At 53.3% G+C, this 14463-nt stretch overlaps 1 protein-coding gene across 1 annotated transcript in view; it reads right to left on the bottom strand.

The window, feature by feature from the left end:
• Positions 1-12241: 12241 nt before the first annotated feature.
• LOC127055902 (zinc finger protein 707-like) overlaps positions 12242-14463 on the bottom strand; it is a 673013-nt gene continuing 670791 nt past the window's right edge. The window contains exons 4-5 of the mRNA XM_050963444.1: positions 13342-13468; positions 12242-12497 (exon numbers count right to left, since the gene is read on the bottom strand). Coding sequence (XP_050819401.1) covers positions 12469-12497; positions 13342-13468 — 156 coding nt within the window. The 3' untranslated portion in view covers positions 12242-12468. The remainder of the gene's footprint in view (positions 12498-13341; positions 13469-14463) is intronic.

Here is a 14463-nt window from a genome sequence, read left to right on the forward strand (position 1 = left end):
CAGACAGAAAGAATTAGAGGACCAGACAGATTGACAACAGAAAAGCGGGGGCCATAAAGATAAACTCTACAGAAATGACGGTTTCACAACCACAACCATTGAGAAGAGATTTCTTGCCAGACCGGATGCTCCCTTAAGATCTGTTTCTTTATCTGGTGGTGATGGGCACTATTGGGACAGGATCATCTTCCTAACAGCCCAACCCCACCTTAGTTCAGTGTGACGGGTTTGGGAGGTGAGGATGTGACCGTTCACTTCCCAGTGTATGGCTGCCCCTGCTGCTTAGCCAAAGGCCTTAGCCTACTGTCAAGGTTTTTTCCCCACTCTGAACTTTAGGGTACAGATGTGGGGGACCTGCATGGAGCCTTCTAAGCTTAATTACTAGCTTAGATATGGTAACACTGCCACCACCCAGAAGTTAGTGTCTGGATCACTCCCTGTCCCCCCAAAACATTCCCCTCCCTGGGCAGCCTTGAGAGGCGTCACCAATTCCCTGGTGAACACAGATCCAAACCCCTTGGATCTTAAAACAAGGAGAAATTAACCATCCCCACTCCTTTTCCCCTACCAATCCCTGGTGAGTCCAGACCCAATCCCCTTGGATCTTAAAACAAGGAAAAATCAATCAGGTTCTTAAAAGAAAAAACTTTTAATTAAACAAAGAAAGATAAAAATCATCTCTGTAAAATCAGGATGGAAAATACTTTTCAGATTTATATAGCCCAGAGGAAACCCCTCTAGCCTTAGGTTCAAAGTTACAGCAAGCAGAGGTAAAATCCTCTCAGCAAACAAGGATCATTTACAAGTTGAGAAAACAAAAATAAGACTAACATGCCTTGCCTGGCTAATTACTTACAAGTTTGAAACATGAGAGACTGATTCAGAAAGATTTGGAGAGCCTGGATGGACGTCTGGTCCCTCTTAGTCCCAAGAGCGAACAACCCCCAAAACAAAGAGCACAAACAAAGACTTCCCTCCACCAAGATTTGAAAGTATCTGTCCCCCATTGGTCCTCTGGGCAGGTGTCAGCCAGCTTTATGGAGCCTCTTAACCCTTTACAGGTAAAAGAGACATTAACCCTTAACTATCTGCTTATGACACCTACGAACAAGGGCTCAGACTCTCCTAGGGAGAGAAGGCCCAGACAGGCAGACTGGGACTTTGGTTCTTTGTTTTATACCCCTGTCACTAGCTGAGTGATAAAAATACACCTAAGTTCTTAAAGTCTAGGCCTGTACAAGCACCCTGAATAGCTCTATTCTAACAGCCATCGGTCCCTGTGGAAAAATCTATTCAGGGTTGTCCCTAGACATTTTGGTGCCCTACACAACACCCCGTCCCCCAGTCCGAGCTGGCAGAGCGGAGCAGGCTGGGGCCAGGTCACTCCACTTCCCGCCGCCCGGTAATTGCAGGGCAGGCCAGACCCCACACTCACGGGGCAGTGGGAAGTGGAGTGATCCAGCTCCAGCCTGCTGCACTCTGCTCCCAGCCTTGGAACTTGGGCGGTGTGGGGAAACACCCCCCAGCACTCACCAGCGCCGCAGCAGGGAGCTGGTGGAGCAGAGCAGGCTGGGGCCAGGTCGTTCCACTTCCGGGCGCCCGGTGAGTGCAGGATGAGACTGATCCCTCCTGCAGTCCACCGGGATGCAGCTAAGGGGAAGGGGTGGAGTGGGGCGGGGCAATGGAGTGGAGCAGGGGTGGGGAGAGGCAGCATGGGGGCAGAGCAGGAGTGGGGGCTTTGGGGAAGAGGTGGAGCAGGGGCAGCTTTCCTGGCCGTCTCAGCCAGCCGGGGGATCGGGCTGGCCGCCGGAGCAGTACGCAGCTGCGTAGGGCACCAGGAAAAATGGGGCAACTTGGTGTCTCCACATCCTTTCACCAGGCAATGTCCCTGTAGTGTGTGCTGTCTTCATAGGTCCTTTCTCAGTCTTTCTCACCCTCCTGTTTTGAGTCTCCTGTGTCCCTGCTTTCAAGCACAGACTCACTCTGGCTGTTCAGGAAAGGGGAGGACCATGCCTATGTGTGGCCAGCAGACAGCGACAAAGACCACTAGCCAGCCTGCTCACTGCCATGCCAAACACCCACTGAAGGCCACCCGCAGACCAGCAGGCGAGGCGGCTGCTGATGCTCTGTGGCCAACATCAGAAGAAGGTAGGAAAGCAGGGCCAGCCCCCCGGTGTGGCCTCTGTCTGTTCCCACTCACAGTGCTCACTTTTGCAGTGGGGCAGGAGATTTTACCCCAAAAGGCTTTTCCCCAGCTGGCGAGAAGCAGAGAAACACCCAGGCTCCCAAGGTGCTATTTGCCAAGCCCCCTCAAGTACAGGGACAGGCGCATATTTGGAAGAGGGAAACTGCTCGACACGCCAGCCCAGGCAGCTGCCCAGTTTCTTTGGCAAGTCAGGAACAGAAAAGGCTAGACTGGAAGTACTTGGGGCTCATGTCCCAGCCTTTGGGATGTCCAACACCCGACTCCTTCCCGGGGCTCTAGCTGAAGCCAGAGCATTGGCCTGAGTGACCAAGAAGAGGTTCCAGCCCTGAAGGAAGCAGGACTTTCAGCACAATAGTAAAACTGCACAAGCACAACCATGAAGGGACTCCAACTCTCAATCCCCTGATCTAAAATCAGATGCTTTATCCATTAGGCCATGTGGTGACATAAGAAGAGCCTCTCCAAGTACTTCTTTAGAGAAGACGGACACTTTGTTTCTCAGACTTAGGTCATCTACTGAGGTGGGCTGAGACTCTCTGGGCACAAGAAGTCGAGTTCCCAGTGAGATGTGAGACTTAATTCTATGGAACCAGGTGCAGGACTTTGGCCGGGAGGCTCAGGCATGGGGGATTGAGGTGCAGCAGATGGACCGGCTGTCTAGGTGCAGAGATTTAGTCGCACCGAGGCACAGGAGGGAGGAGAAAAAGGAATCCTGCTGATGGTCAGTGGCTGTGCAGAAAAAAGGGTGTTGATTCCCCCATCCTAAATGGGCTGGTTGGCTTGACCCTTCTCCCCTCTGCAGAGCATGGTGGGGACTGCAGCTCACCCCTTGTGGGGCAGGAGGGCATAGGTGCAGGGCGCTGGGCTCTGATGCACCTGGAAGTCAGATCCGTTGGGGTGGGGTGGGGCAGGGCAGGGCAAGGCAGGGCAGGGCCTGTTGTTTACGTTCTGCCTTGCCTGGTGCTGGGCCATTGCACAATCCCCAGCCATGCCGCACAGTGCACCGCAAGAGGCAGGGGGGCAAGCAGATGATCCAGCACAAGGGGGGAGAGGAAATGTGGTTGGGGAGAGGAAAGGCCTTGGGTTGCACTGAGGGAGTGCAGATCAGGGGTGACACCTCAGAAACCTGCAGCAAAGGGATGGACAGGTGGGCTGCGTGGATAGAAAAGGCAGCGAGCCTAAAAGGGGAGTGGGGTCTAATGGTCAGAGCAGGTGGGGGTTGGGCTCTATCCCTGGCTCTGGGAGCAGAGGTGGGTCTAGAGGTGAGAGCAGGGGGACTGGGAGCCAGGACTCCTGGGTTCCATAGTGGCGGCTGTTTTTTCCTGTGTCTCCCTCCCTAGAGGTCCCAGCCCAGCCCCCTAGTGGAATCTGACTGGGGGAGGGGGTTGCCCTGCCACTCAAGATTCGTGATTCGAACCCCTCTCCCCACGGGCTCTGACATCACAGAATGTCCCCCCAAGTCAGAAAGTAGGAGCCCCTCCCCGCATGCAGAGGAAGCTAGTGAGATTCTAGGGGGTCTCTGGCAGAGGTGACAGCACCCACCAGACACCCACTCATGGTTGCAAGGAGAACCTCCTGCACAGCCCCCTGCTACGAGGGACCGGGGGCGCCCAGCCAGGGTCAGGAGGTGTGCTCCCCCTGAGCCCCTCCCCCGTTACTCCAGGATCTGAGCATCTTCCTAATTCGCAGGGTAATTCTCCTCCTAGGCTCGTGCGAGGGTGGGAAGCGCCACCAGCCCCATTTCCCAGACGGGAGAACTGAGGCCCAGAGAGGCTGAGTGATGTGCCCAAGGATACCCAGGAAGTCTGTGGCAGAGCAAAGCATTTTTCTGCCTCCTCACTCCCAGTTCTGGCCTGCTCCTGGGTCAGTGGATGGTGCAGGGGAGGGCGCCTCGGGGCAAGGGGCAGTGCAAGGGGGGGCCTCAGGGGAAGGGGCAGTGCAGGAGCGGGGTCCCAGGAGAAGGAGCAATAGGAGGGCAGGGTCTCAGGGGAATGTGAGGGGGCGGGTCCCAGGTGAATGGGTGGTGTAAGGGTGGGGTCTCAGGTGAATGGGTGGTGCAGGGGGGTCTCGGGGCAATGTGAGGGCGTGGTCTCAGGTGAATGTGTGGTGCAGGGGGGTCTCGGGGCAATGTGAGGGCAGGGTCTCAGGTGAATGGGTGGTGCAGGGGCGGGGTCCCAGGAGAAGGAGCAGTGGGAGGGCAGGGTCTCAGGGAAATGTGAGGGCAGGGTGTCAGGTGAATGGGTGGTGCAGGGGCGGGGTCCCAGGAGAAGGAGCAGTGGGAGGGCAGGGTCTCAGAGGAATGTGATGGGGGGTCCCGGCGAATGGGTGGAGTAAGAGTGGGGTCCCAGGTGAATGAGTGGTGCAGGGGCAGGGTCTCGGGGGAATGTGAGGGCAGGGTCCCAGGTGAATGGGTGGTGTGAGGGCAGGGTCTCGGGGGGAAGGGGCGGTGCGGGGGCAGGGAATCGGGAGAATGGGCAGTGTGGCATTGGGGACTTCGGGGAGGAGGCAGTGTGAGGGCAGGGTCTCAGGGCAAAGGGGAAGGGTGTAGACGGGGTCTCAGGCAAAGGGGTGATGTAGGGATGGCGATTCAGGGGAATGGGTGGTGAAGGGACGGGGACTAGAGGGAAGGGGCCGGGGGGGGCTGGGACTGGGGGAGGGACAGTGCAGGGGCGGGGTCTCGGGGGAAGGGGCAATGCAGGAGTGAGGTCTCAGGGAAAGGGGCGGGGACTGGGGTAGGGGTGGTGCAAGGGCAGGACCTCGGGGGAAGGGGCGATGCAGAGATGGGGGTTAGGGGAAGGGGCAGGGCCTCGGGGGAAGGGACGATGCAGAGATGGGGGTTAGGGGAAGGGGCAGGGCCTCGGGGGAAGGGACGATGCAGAGATGGGGGTTAGGGGAAGGGGCAGGACCTCGGGGGAAGGGACGATGCAGAGATGGGGGTTAGGGGAAGGGGCAGGGCCTCGGGGGAAGGGACGATGCAGAGATGGGGGTTAGGGGAAGGGGCAGGGCCTCGGGGGAAGGGACGATGAGGATATGGGGGTTAGGGGAAGGGGCAGGACCTCGGGGGAAGGGACGATACGGGGGAAAGGATTAGAGGGAACAGGTGGTGCAGGGGCAGGGTTTTAGGACAATGTGAGCACAGGGTCTCGGGTGAATGGGTGGTGTAGGGGAGGAATCTCAGGGGGAAGGGGCAGTGCAGGGGCAGGGTCTTGGGGCAATGTGAGCACAGGGCCTCGGGTGAATGGGTGGTGCAGGGGCAGGGTCTCAGGGCAATGTGAGGACAGGGTCCCGGGTGAATGGGTGGTGTAGGGGCAGGGTCCCAGGGCAATGTGAGGGCGGGGTCCCGGGTGAATGGGTGGTGTAGGGGCAGGGTCTCAGGGGGAAGGGGCAGTGCAGGGTCAGGCTCTCGGGGAAAAGGGAAGCTCAAGGCCAGGAACTCTGGAGAAGGGGCAATGTGAGGGCGGGGGTGGGACCTTGGGGAAAGGGTGCAGGAGAGGGGTGTATTGGGGAGGCACAATGCAGGAGTGTGGATTTGGGGGAAGGGGCAGAGTGAGGGTGGTGTATTGGGGAAAAGGGACAATGCGAAGGCGGAGCCTTGGAGGAAGGGGCAGGGGCAGGGCTTTGGGGAATGGAGCAGGGATTAGGGGAACAGGTGACGTGAGGCCAGGACGTCGGGGGTAGGGGCAGTGTGGGGGCAGGACCCCAGGAGGAGGGGGCAGGGGCAGGGCTTTGGGGAATGGGGCAGGGATTAGGGGAACAGGTGATGTGAGGCCAGGACGTTGGGGGTAGGGGCAGTGTGGGGGCAGGACCCCAGGAGGAGGGGAGCAGGGCTTTGGGGAATGGGGCAGGGATTAGGGGAACAGGTGATGTGAGGCCGGGACGTCGGGGGTAGGGGCAGTGTGGGGGTAGGACCCCAGGAGGAGGGGGCAGGGGCAGTGTGGGGGCAGGACCCCAGGAGGAGGGGGCAGGGGAAGGGCTTTGGGGGGAGGGCGGAGCTCGGGGAATGAGGAGGATTAATTCGGTTCAGTGGCAGGTTTGTCTGCGGGTGACACTGGCACTGCAGGGGGGGTTAAAGCCGGGCTCACCCGAGGGAGGAGGACGAGGCTGGATGGCCGGGCACAGCGGGAGTTCGGGGAGTGACAAGGAGCCAGTTCCAAGGCTCATCGGACACACCAAGAAACCAGCTCACACCCAGACGGGGGGTTAAAGCCCCAGCGAACAAGGGGAGCTGGGAACATCCCCGCGGTGCAGACAAATGTACCAAGTCACCGGGCAGAGACAGACCCGGCACTGACCTGCCCCCCCCCCCGTCCTCGGCCTCCGCCCCCCAGTGCTCCCACTCCCGCCCCCGCCCCGATCAGGTGCCTTGTGCGGGGGGTGAAAGGGGCGAAGCGGCGCGGCACGTTCCCACGCGGAGCAGATTAATACACTGCACGGGGGGCGTGGCTCTCTGGGGGGCGGAGTTGGGGTGGGTGTCAGTTTGACCCAGGGACCTGCCCTCACCTGGGCTAGAGAGGGCGGAGGCGCCCCGGGGCAGGCTGGGAGTTGTAGTTCATAGCTTGTCTCAGAGTGGAAGTGACGCACAGTTACTCAGGCAACGCGCCCCCTCCCGGAGCACACTGGGAAGCGTAGTTCTCCCTCTCACACGCGGCCTGTATTGGAGGAGGGGTCGTAACTCGTCAGTTCGCCGCGCCCCTCCCCGCTCCCTGATTGGCGGAGAGAGCGCGGGACAGACTCGGTGGGCGGGGCGAGCCTGGCCGGCTTAAGGGAGGGGGGGGCCCAATTCGAACAGTCTCGCTGGGCCCGGCAGGGAACACAAACAAACCCTGCGGGGCGGTGCTCAGCGGGCGGCGCTCCCAGCACCATAGAGGATGGGCTGTACCCCCTGTACCTGCACCCCCTGCCCTGCCTGCAGCCAGCCCATCCCCAGCCAGCCCCTGCTGCACCCCCTGTCCGCACCAGCCCCGCACCTCCTACCCTGCTTGCACCAGTTCCTGCCTGCAGCCTGCCCATCTCCAGCCAGTCCCACACCCCCTGCCTTGCCTAAAGCCCTGCACCAATCTCTGTCTCCAGCCAGCCCTGCACCCACTTCCCTGTCTCCAGCCAGCCCCTGCCACACTGCCTGCCCTGCCCGCACCAGCCCTGCACCCCCTGCCCTGTCTCCAGCCAACCCCTGCCATACTGCCTGCCCTGCCCGCACCAGCCCTGTACCCCCTGCCCTGTCTCCAGCCAACCCCTGCCGCACCCCGCTGCCTGAAGCCAGCCAGTCCCGCACTCCTTTGTCTCCAGCCCTGCCAACCCATGCCGCACCCTCCCTGTGGCCCTGCCTGAAGCCAGCCAGCCCACCCCACACCTCTTGTCTCCAGCCTGCCCCACACCCCTTGCCCAGCCTGCAGCCAGACCCTACCTCTCGCATCCTCCCCCTCCCCCACCTCCAGCCAGCCCCATGTTCACTGGTGCCCTGCAGTTCCGAGGGAAGTAACCCTGCACACCTGCTTCAATGAGATGGGCAGGGAGCAGCTGGGACCCACACATGTGCACCCTAGCACACCCTAAGGGAGTGGCAGAGCTCATTTCTAGTTCAGACCCATCTTTTTAAAAAAGAACTTTTAGGTAGGGTTAACATACATCTGTACTTTCCCGGACATGTCAGGCTTTTTGGTTCTTAAATCGCCATCTGGGAGGAAAATACGGATGTATGGTAACCCTACTGGTACAAAAAAAACATACTGTGGCAGAACTTTTTATAGGGAACCGGTTGTTAAGAACTGAAAGGCTTTTTTTCCCCAATCATCCCCGCGGGGCCCCTCCAAAAATGTTCAAATTGGGCCTCGCACTTCCTAAAGCCGGCCTGCCAGCCACGGCCGGGATTCAAAGGGCTCTGGGCTGCTCGCAGAGATTCCTGGCCGCAGCTGAGGTTTAAAGGTCTCAGAGCTCTCCACCGCCACGGGCAGCCCAGAGCCCTTTGAATCCCGGCAGCAGCTGAGATTTAAAGGGCTCAGGGATCCCTGTGGCTGCAGGCAGCACAGAGCCCTTTGAATCCTGGCGGCAGCTCCAGGGGATGGAGTGAGGCTGGGATTTCAAGGGTTCAGGCTCCCCTCAGCAGCAGGAGCTCTGGGACCTTTAAATCCCTGCCCCAGCCCTGAAAAGCTCCGGGTTCCCCCAGTCGTCAGAGCCCCAGGCCCTTTAATTTGACCCTGAGGGCTCCCAGCCACCTCTTTGGCTGGGAGTCCCTGGTTGATTTAACATCAAGTAACACCTCCCCACCACCAACCTTCCTTTTTGACCCACAGCTGTTTTGGTGGGGCGGCGCTGGGGAAGGAGGGTTTGTTTCTTCAGGGCTGGGCGGGGTGTTTCCGCCAGGCCGGGAGGTCCTGAGTGCGGGGTGTTTCCGCAGGGCCGGGGGGTTTCGGTCCTCAGCTGTTTTCTTTGGAGTATTGTGGCCCTCGCTGTTGTACTCAAAGTACTGTACAGGAACTTTTCAGGGGGATTAAGGCAAAATGCCACATTTATTAGTAATACAGGTATCAATTAATACTCTATGATATGCACATGAGATATATATCACAGTCATGCATTCACGCACACACACAGACATAAACACACTCCGTCTTGCTGTTGTTACCAACGAATTGCTCCCCTTAACTGCAGTGGCCAAGTGAGTTAGATGGGGGAGGGGTGGAGCCGGGCTTCTACCGATCCAAATCGATGGTCTGATGGTGACAAGACGAGATCCGGGGTCCTTCTGCAAGACACCTCGCATTTATAGCAGCTTCCCTCTTATGCAAATCTAGACCAGATTCAAAATCTGGGTCTGCGTCCGTTGGTCTTTGTGCTGCTTTTCTCTGGGTGTTGTCTCAATGCTGCTCAAAGAGGGTGTTTTCTAAAGAAGGTGCTTGCTTCTAATCCCTGAGGCCATCAATATGTCTGCTCTTCTTTATTGGGCCCACTTGACAAGTTGTATTGTCCTTTGCTCTGGCTCCCATTCCCTCTTCAACTGTTGTAGCTGTCTGGAGGTGGGTGTCTTCCAAGCCTCACTCATTCACACTTCATTCAGTCAATAGAGCAATTGATTACAGAGTGCGGGGGAAGATCTTATTCTACTTCTAGAAAAAAGGCACATGTTTTCTTTTACTTTAACTATACTATCCTTAGGGGCTATAACATTTGATACAAAGTTTTCTACCAATTTTCTATATAGGGATCTAATACAAAGTTGTATGAAAATAGAGAGGCACAATGCCAAGTCATATGAATTACAAAATAACATCATGCTGGATGCAATGTCATAAAGATAAAGATACTTAATACAAAATAACACAATGCAACGATATAAAGATTTATAGAGATAGTTAATACAGAGATTTCTCTACATCACCACTTTACGAGTTGTGCAGGCCTGCTGACGGCATTCGCGAGACTTCTTGCTCCTGTGGATTCTCTGAGTCTGAATAAGGTGAGAGCTGCGATTGAAGGTTTTCCCACACTCACTGCATTCATAGGACCCCTCCTGTGTGTGGATTCTCTGATGCCGAATAAGGTGTGAGCTGCGACTGAAAGTTTTCCCGCACTCATTGCTTTCACAGGGCCTCTCCCCTGTGTGGATTCTCTGATGTTGAGAAAGGCCTGATCTGTAAGTGAAGTTTTTCCCACACTCAGCACATGTATTTTTTTTGCTTTTCCCTGCAGATTTCCTGCTGTATTCTGGTTTCCTTAAGGCCCTTCTGAGTTCCCTGACAGGAAATAAATTTATCTATTTTCTCCCCTGGCTGGTTTCCCTGCTCTTTTTCTGGTCTGTGCTGAACCTCACACGTCATTGCATCACCTGCTGTGATAGAGACAGAAACCTCAAACAGGGATGGAAAGGGGAAGGCCAAACCAAAACAAGTGCTGGAGAGAGGACAAATAAAAATCAGGAACTCAGCTCCCCCCAACAGGAGAGAGGAGGGGATCAATTCAGCCTTCACATCCCATCCAACTTCACAGGGGGAAGGGAGAAAGGTACTGCCCGGTGTCTGCTAGCATCTATAGGAAGCCTTGAGCTATATTTACCCTGCGGATGCGACCCCTGCTATGGACAATAATGAACTGAGAGACTTCCCAAGAGCTTTGTAGGGCATCCTAGATGTTTCCTTCAGGCACTTACAGATTCTGAGTTGGCTTAATGTTTCCTCATCTGTGCGGGGAGATCTCAGGATCTCTCTTTCCTCTGAACCCTGGAGCTCTGGGACCCATGGCTCTTCCCCTTGTTCCAGCTGGGAGATCATATCACGTTGGAAAACCAGAAACTCCTCTCAGATGAAAGAAAACAAAGGAGTTCAGTTGATTTCATACAACTTGATCATCAAAAACATTCTGTTAATTTATCTTCAGTGCTTAGTGTGACCTAGTGTGCCTGGGGCAGTCCTCACTGAAAATGCCAAAGTCAGAGCAGGCTGAAAAAGGGAGAGCAGATGCTCCCCATACTGGTGGTTAACACTGAAGTTAAACTCACTGACCAGTCACAAACTGTGCTTCTGATCCCACACACTGGTTAACGAGACTCTGAAAAAAGAAATCACACGGCCCACTTTATTGCATGACAGTTCTCTGACTCCTAATCAGCAACTAGGTCCCGTACAGTGAGAGGTTATTTAAAAACTCTGCTCACTGTGATACAGCATGGCCAGAGGGCAGCAGGAGAGTGATCCTAATTGGATCCAGGAAGTGGGTGGGTAAAAGTTTAGCCACATTACCCAGGTTTGGATTTCATCCAAAATACCATGCTGCCAGCCAATCCTTTAGCAGTTAAACTAAATGTTTAGAAGAAAGAACAAATGAAAGAATGAAGTTAAATTCCATCCTTCCAGACAATTCTTTGGCATCTAAACTAAAGGTTTAAAAGAAAGAAAGACAGAAAGAATTTAAATGAAAAAGCAGTCAGATATATTCCAAAATGGATATATCAGGTTTTTAGCAGTATTGGTGAGTTGCTGGCTTGAAAGTCTGTCTGAAACGCATCCACAGCTTGGATGGGTCATTCAGTCCTTTGTTCCAGAGTTCAGTTTGTAGAGAAGTTGCTCCAGAGGTAGGAAGGGGGATTGAAGACAAGATGGAGATGATGCAGCTGCGCTTTATATTCCTTTTGCCATGTGGCTTGTACTTCCTGTGTCCCAAACACAAGATTCACAGCACATGGCATGGAAAAGCTTTGGAGGTTTCATTACACAGGCAAACCCCGGCATGTCTTGCTGACTCAATAGGTGTATCCCCTTGGTCCATAGGTTCATTGTACAGCTGATGACCCTCAATGGGCCATCAAACATGCTAGGCAATGTTGATGCCAATATGTCTGGGGGTGTCACCCAGAAAAAATGCACAAGTCTGGAAATACAGATATACCTTACATATCTGTAACTCACAATACAAAGGTGATAGAAACATAGAAACAAAATTATCATACTTGGCAAATCATAACATTTTCACTGACACTTTACATGGCATACCTAGCATGATTCATTGCAATTTTATCAGATTATATTATTTTATTATTAATACCAAAGTGTCTCACAATTTCATGCAGTCTCACACTTGCTAAACTAGTGAATTCCCAGGACCAGTTCCCCAGGTCCTTGAAGATGCCAAACATTGTGCTTATGAGGGATTGAAATACCCATATATCTGCTGGGAACAAACACACAGACACTGTGTCAATCTATACCCCTGTGTTCACTCTTCTAGAAAATTATGATCAATTTTGTACCCAGTATGGCTTGTGAGGTATCATTAGAAAACGCATAACCTACTGAATATTATCCTCCTGTTAAAATGTGTAGTAACACTGTATGTAAAATTGTGAGATTTTACAGTATGATATTACTGAAAAAGTTACAGTTCTGGGGAACACCCACAGACCAGTTCCTCAGAGACAGCAAGGCAAACAGCTGGTCAAACAGCCATTCTCCTGCAGGGGGAAGGTGTGAAGAGATTAAGGGCTGGTCTACACTACGGGGGAAAATCGATCTTAGATACGCAAATTCAGCTACGTGAATAACGTAACTGAAGTCGAATATCTAAGATCGGATTACTCACCCATCCTCACCGCGCGGGATCGATGTCCGCGGCTCCCCCTGTCAAATCAGCAACTCCGTTGGGGTTGGTGTTGTTCCGGAATCGATATAAGCGCGCTCGGGGATCGATATATGGCGTCTAGATGAGACGCGACATATCGATCCCCGAGCAATCGATTTTAACCCGCCGATACGGTGGGTAGTCTAGATGTAGCCTTACATTCCATCACAGGGACCTATTGAGGCTGTTGTGGAAAACGACCACAGGACTAATATTTGAATCAGCTCAGCCTGAGGCTCTTTTCTTGGTTACAAGCACGCAGGGGGCGACAGCTATTGGAATACTGTTCCCGAGCTAAAAATCACACAAGCCTTTTACAGCTTAAAACCACAAACAATAACACATACGTTGCAGGTTAATTTCCTTATTTGGAATATATTGCAAAATATGATGCAGGTCAAAAGCAAGCTGAACAATCAGTTTTCCATATTTGGCCTTTCCTGTTATTTTTATTACACCTGGTGATATAGGAGCAAGACTCTCCGTGTCTCCAGAAATGTCACTACCAACCTAGGCCATTTTCACATGCTGGGGTGCAATCCAGATCAGCGAGGAGTTGTGTCATCTGTAATCCTTTGTGAGATTCAGTGTTCTGCTGCTGGAGCTCCCCTGTCTGGATACTCCCAGCCAGCGTTCAAGGACGCACTGAGTGTCTGTATGATAAGTAACCCTGGACTGGCAGCTCTGACTCCAGCCACCTGCTTGTTACACCCCAAGCACATTCTGGTTTGGGTAGAGAAGGCTCAGGGTTTGAGAGAAGGCTGGGGGTAGGAAGCTTCTGTTCATTATGCTGGACCTAACCCCAGTTTTACTTGAGTAAAGAGGAGATATTTGACATTGTGTGATGCTGCTCCTGTGCTCTGTTTCCAAAGTGTTCTGCAGCAGAGGAGGGTCTCTGGTAGTATGTATGTTACTGGCCTCTTGGGGTGATGCTGAAACAGGACAGGGTACAGATGGCATTGTGGGGGTGGCATGAACCTTCCCTCTTCATTTCGCCTTCCAAGAACAGAAGGGACAGGAATCCTTACCCAGCAAGACCATCGTCTCATAGTTCCCCTGCATGACATCTCTGTAGAGGGCTCTCTGAGTGGGGTCCAGCAGAGTCCCCTCTTCCCTTGAGAAATACACAGCCACCTCCTCGAAGGTCACCGGCCCCTGAAAGAGCAGGAGTCCAATACTCAGTACCTGCTGACCCACTCACAACCCCACTATTCACGGAACAGCAGCACCAGGGAAATGGAAGCTCCGGGAGGCACATGTTAACAGAGTCCCACCCCACCTTGCTTACAGCAGCCAGGAAGCATCAGAGGGTAGAAAGAGAGAACCTTTGTGTCTCCCATCTGACAGACAGAAGCAGGGTCTTCACATTTATCACATAGCTACTAGCCAGAGCTTAATATAGGAGATGGGGCTGTCTCTGGACCCTGATAGTGGCTCCCTGGTAGGAATCCAAGCACTCTCCAAATAAAATATATGGAAGAAAGGGGAAGTCAATCATAAAGAATAGAAGTTAGACGGTCAGAATTGTAGTGCCCATTAACAAAGGTTTAGAGAAAATAGAGCCTATCAAACTAACGGGATATCCTTATTGGATGAGATCAAAAGTTTGGTTGCAGCTAATAGTATTGATGTAATATACCTAAACTTCCGTAAGGGACATGACTTGATTAGCACAATATTTTTACTAAAAAAAAATAGAATGATACAAAATAAACAAGGCATACATTAAATAGATTAAAAACTCTGATAGTAAATGGGGAACCATGATCGAGTGGATTTCTTTCTAGCAGGTTCTTGCAGGGATTGATTCTTGGCCCTGTGCTATTTAACATTCTTATCCATGACTTAGAAGAGAGTACAAAATCATCACTGATAAATTTTATAGTTGCCACAAAGATTGGGGTTGGTGGTAATTAATGAAATGTCAGTAGATTCAGGCTCCATCACTGAGAGTCTGGGAAGTTGTCCCAGCCCTGGCTGGACGGTTATTTCCTGTTCCACAAAGAGGGGAAGTTCCATTCCCAACTCCTGTGCCTTGAAATTAGGACCTATATGACACTACAACCCCATATTCATCATAGTGGTATGATTATAATATGATTAGGACATAATTATGATATCTTTTGTAGAAGATGCATCATGTGTGGTGT

This window comes from Gopherus flavomarginatus, chromosome 7 (assembly GCF_025201925.1).
Source record: "Gopherus flavomarginatus isolate rGopFla2 chromosome 7, rGopFla2.mat.asm, whole genome shotgun sequence".
In the NCBI taxonomy this organism is placed as follows: domain Eukaryota; kingdom Metazoa; phylum Chordata; order Testudines; family Testudinidae; genus Gopherus; species Gopherus flavomarginatus.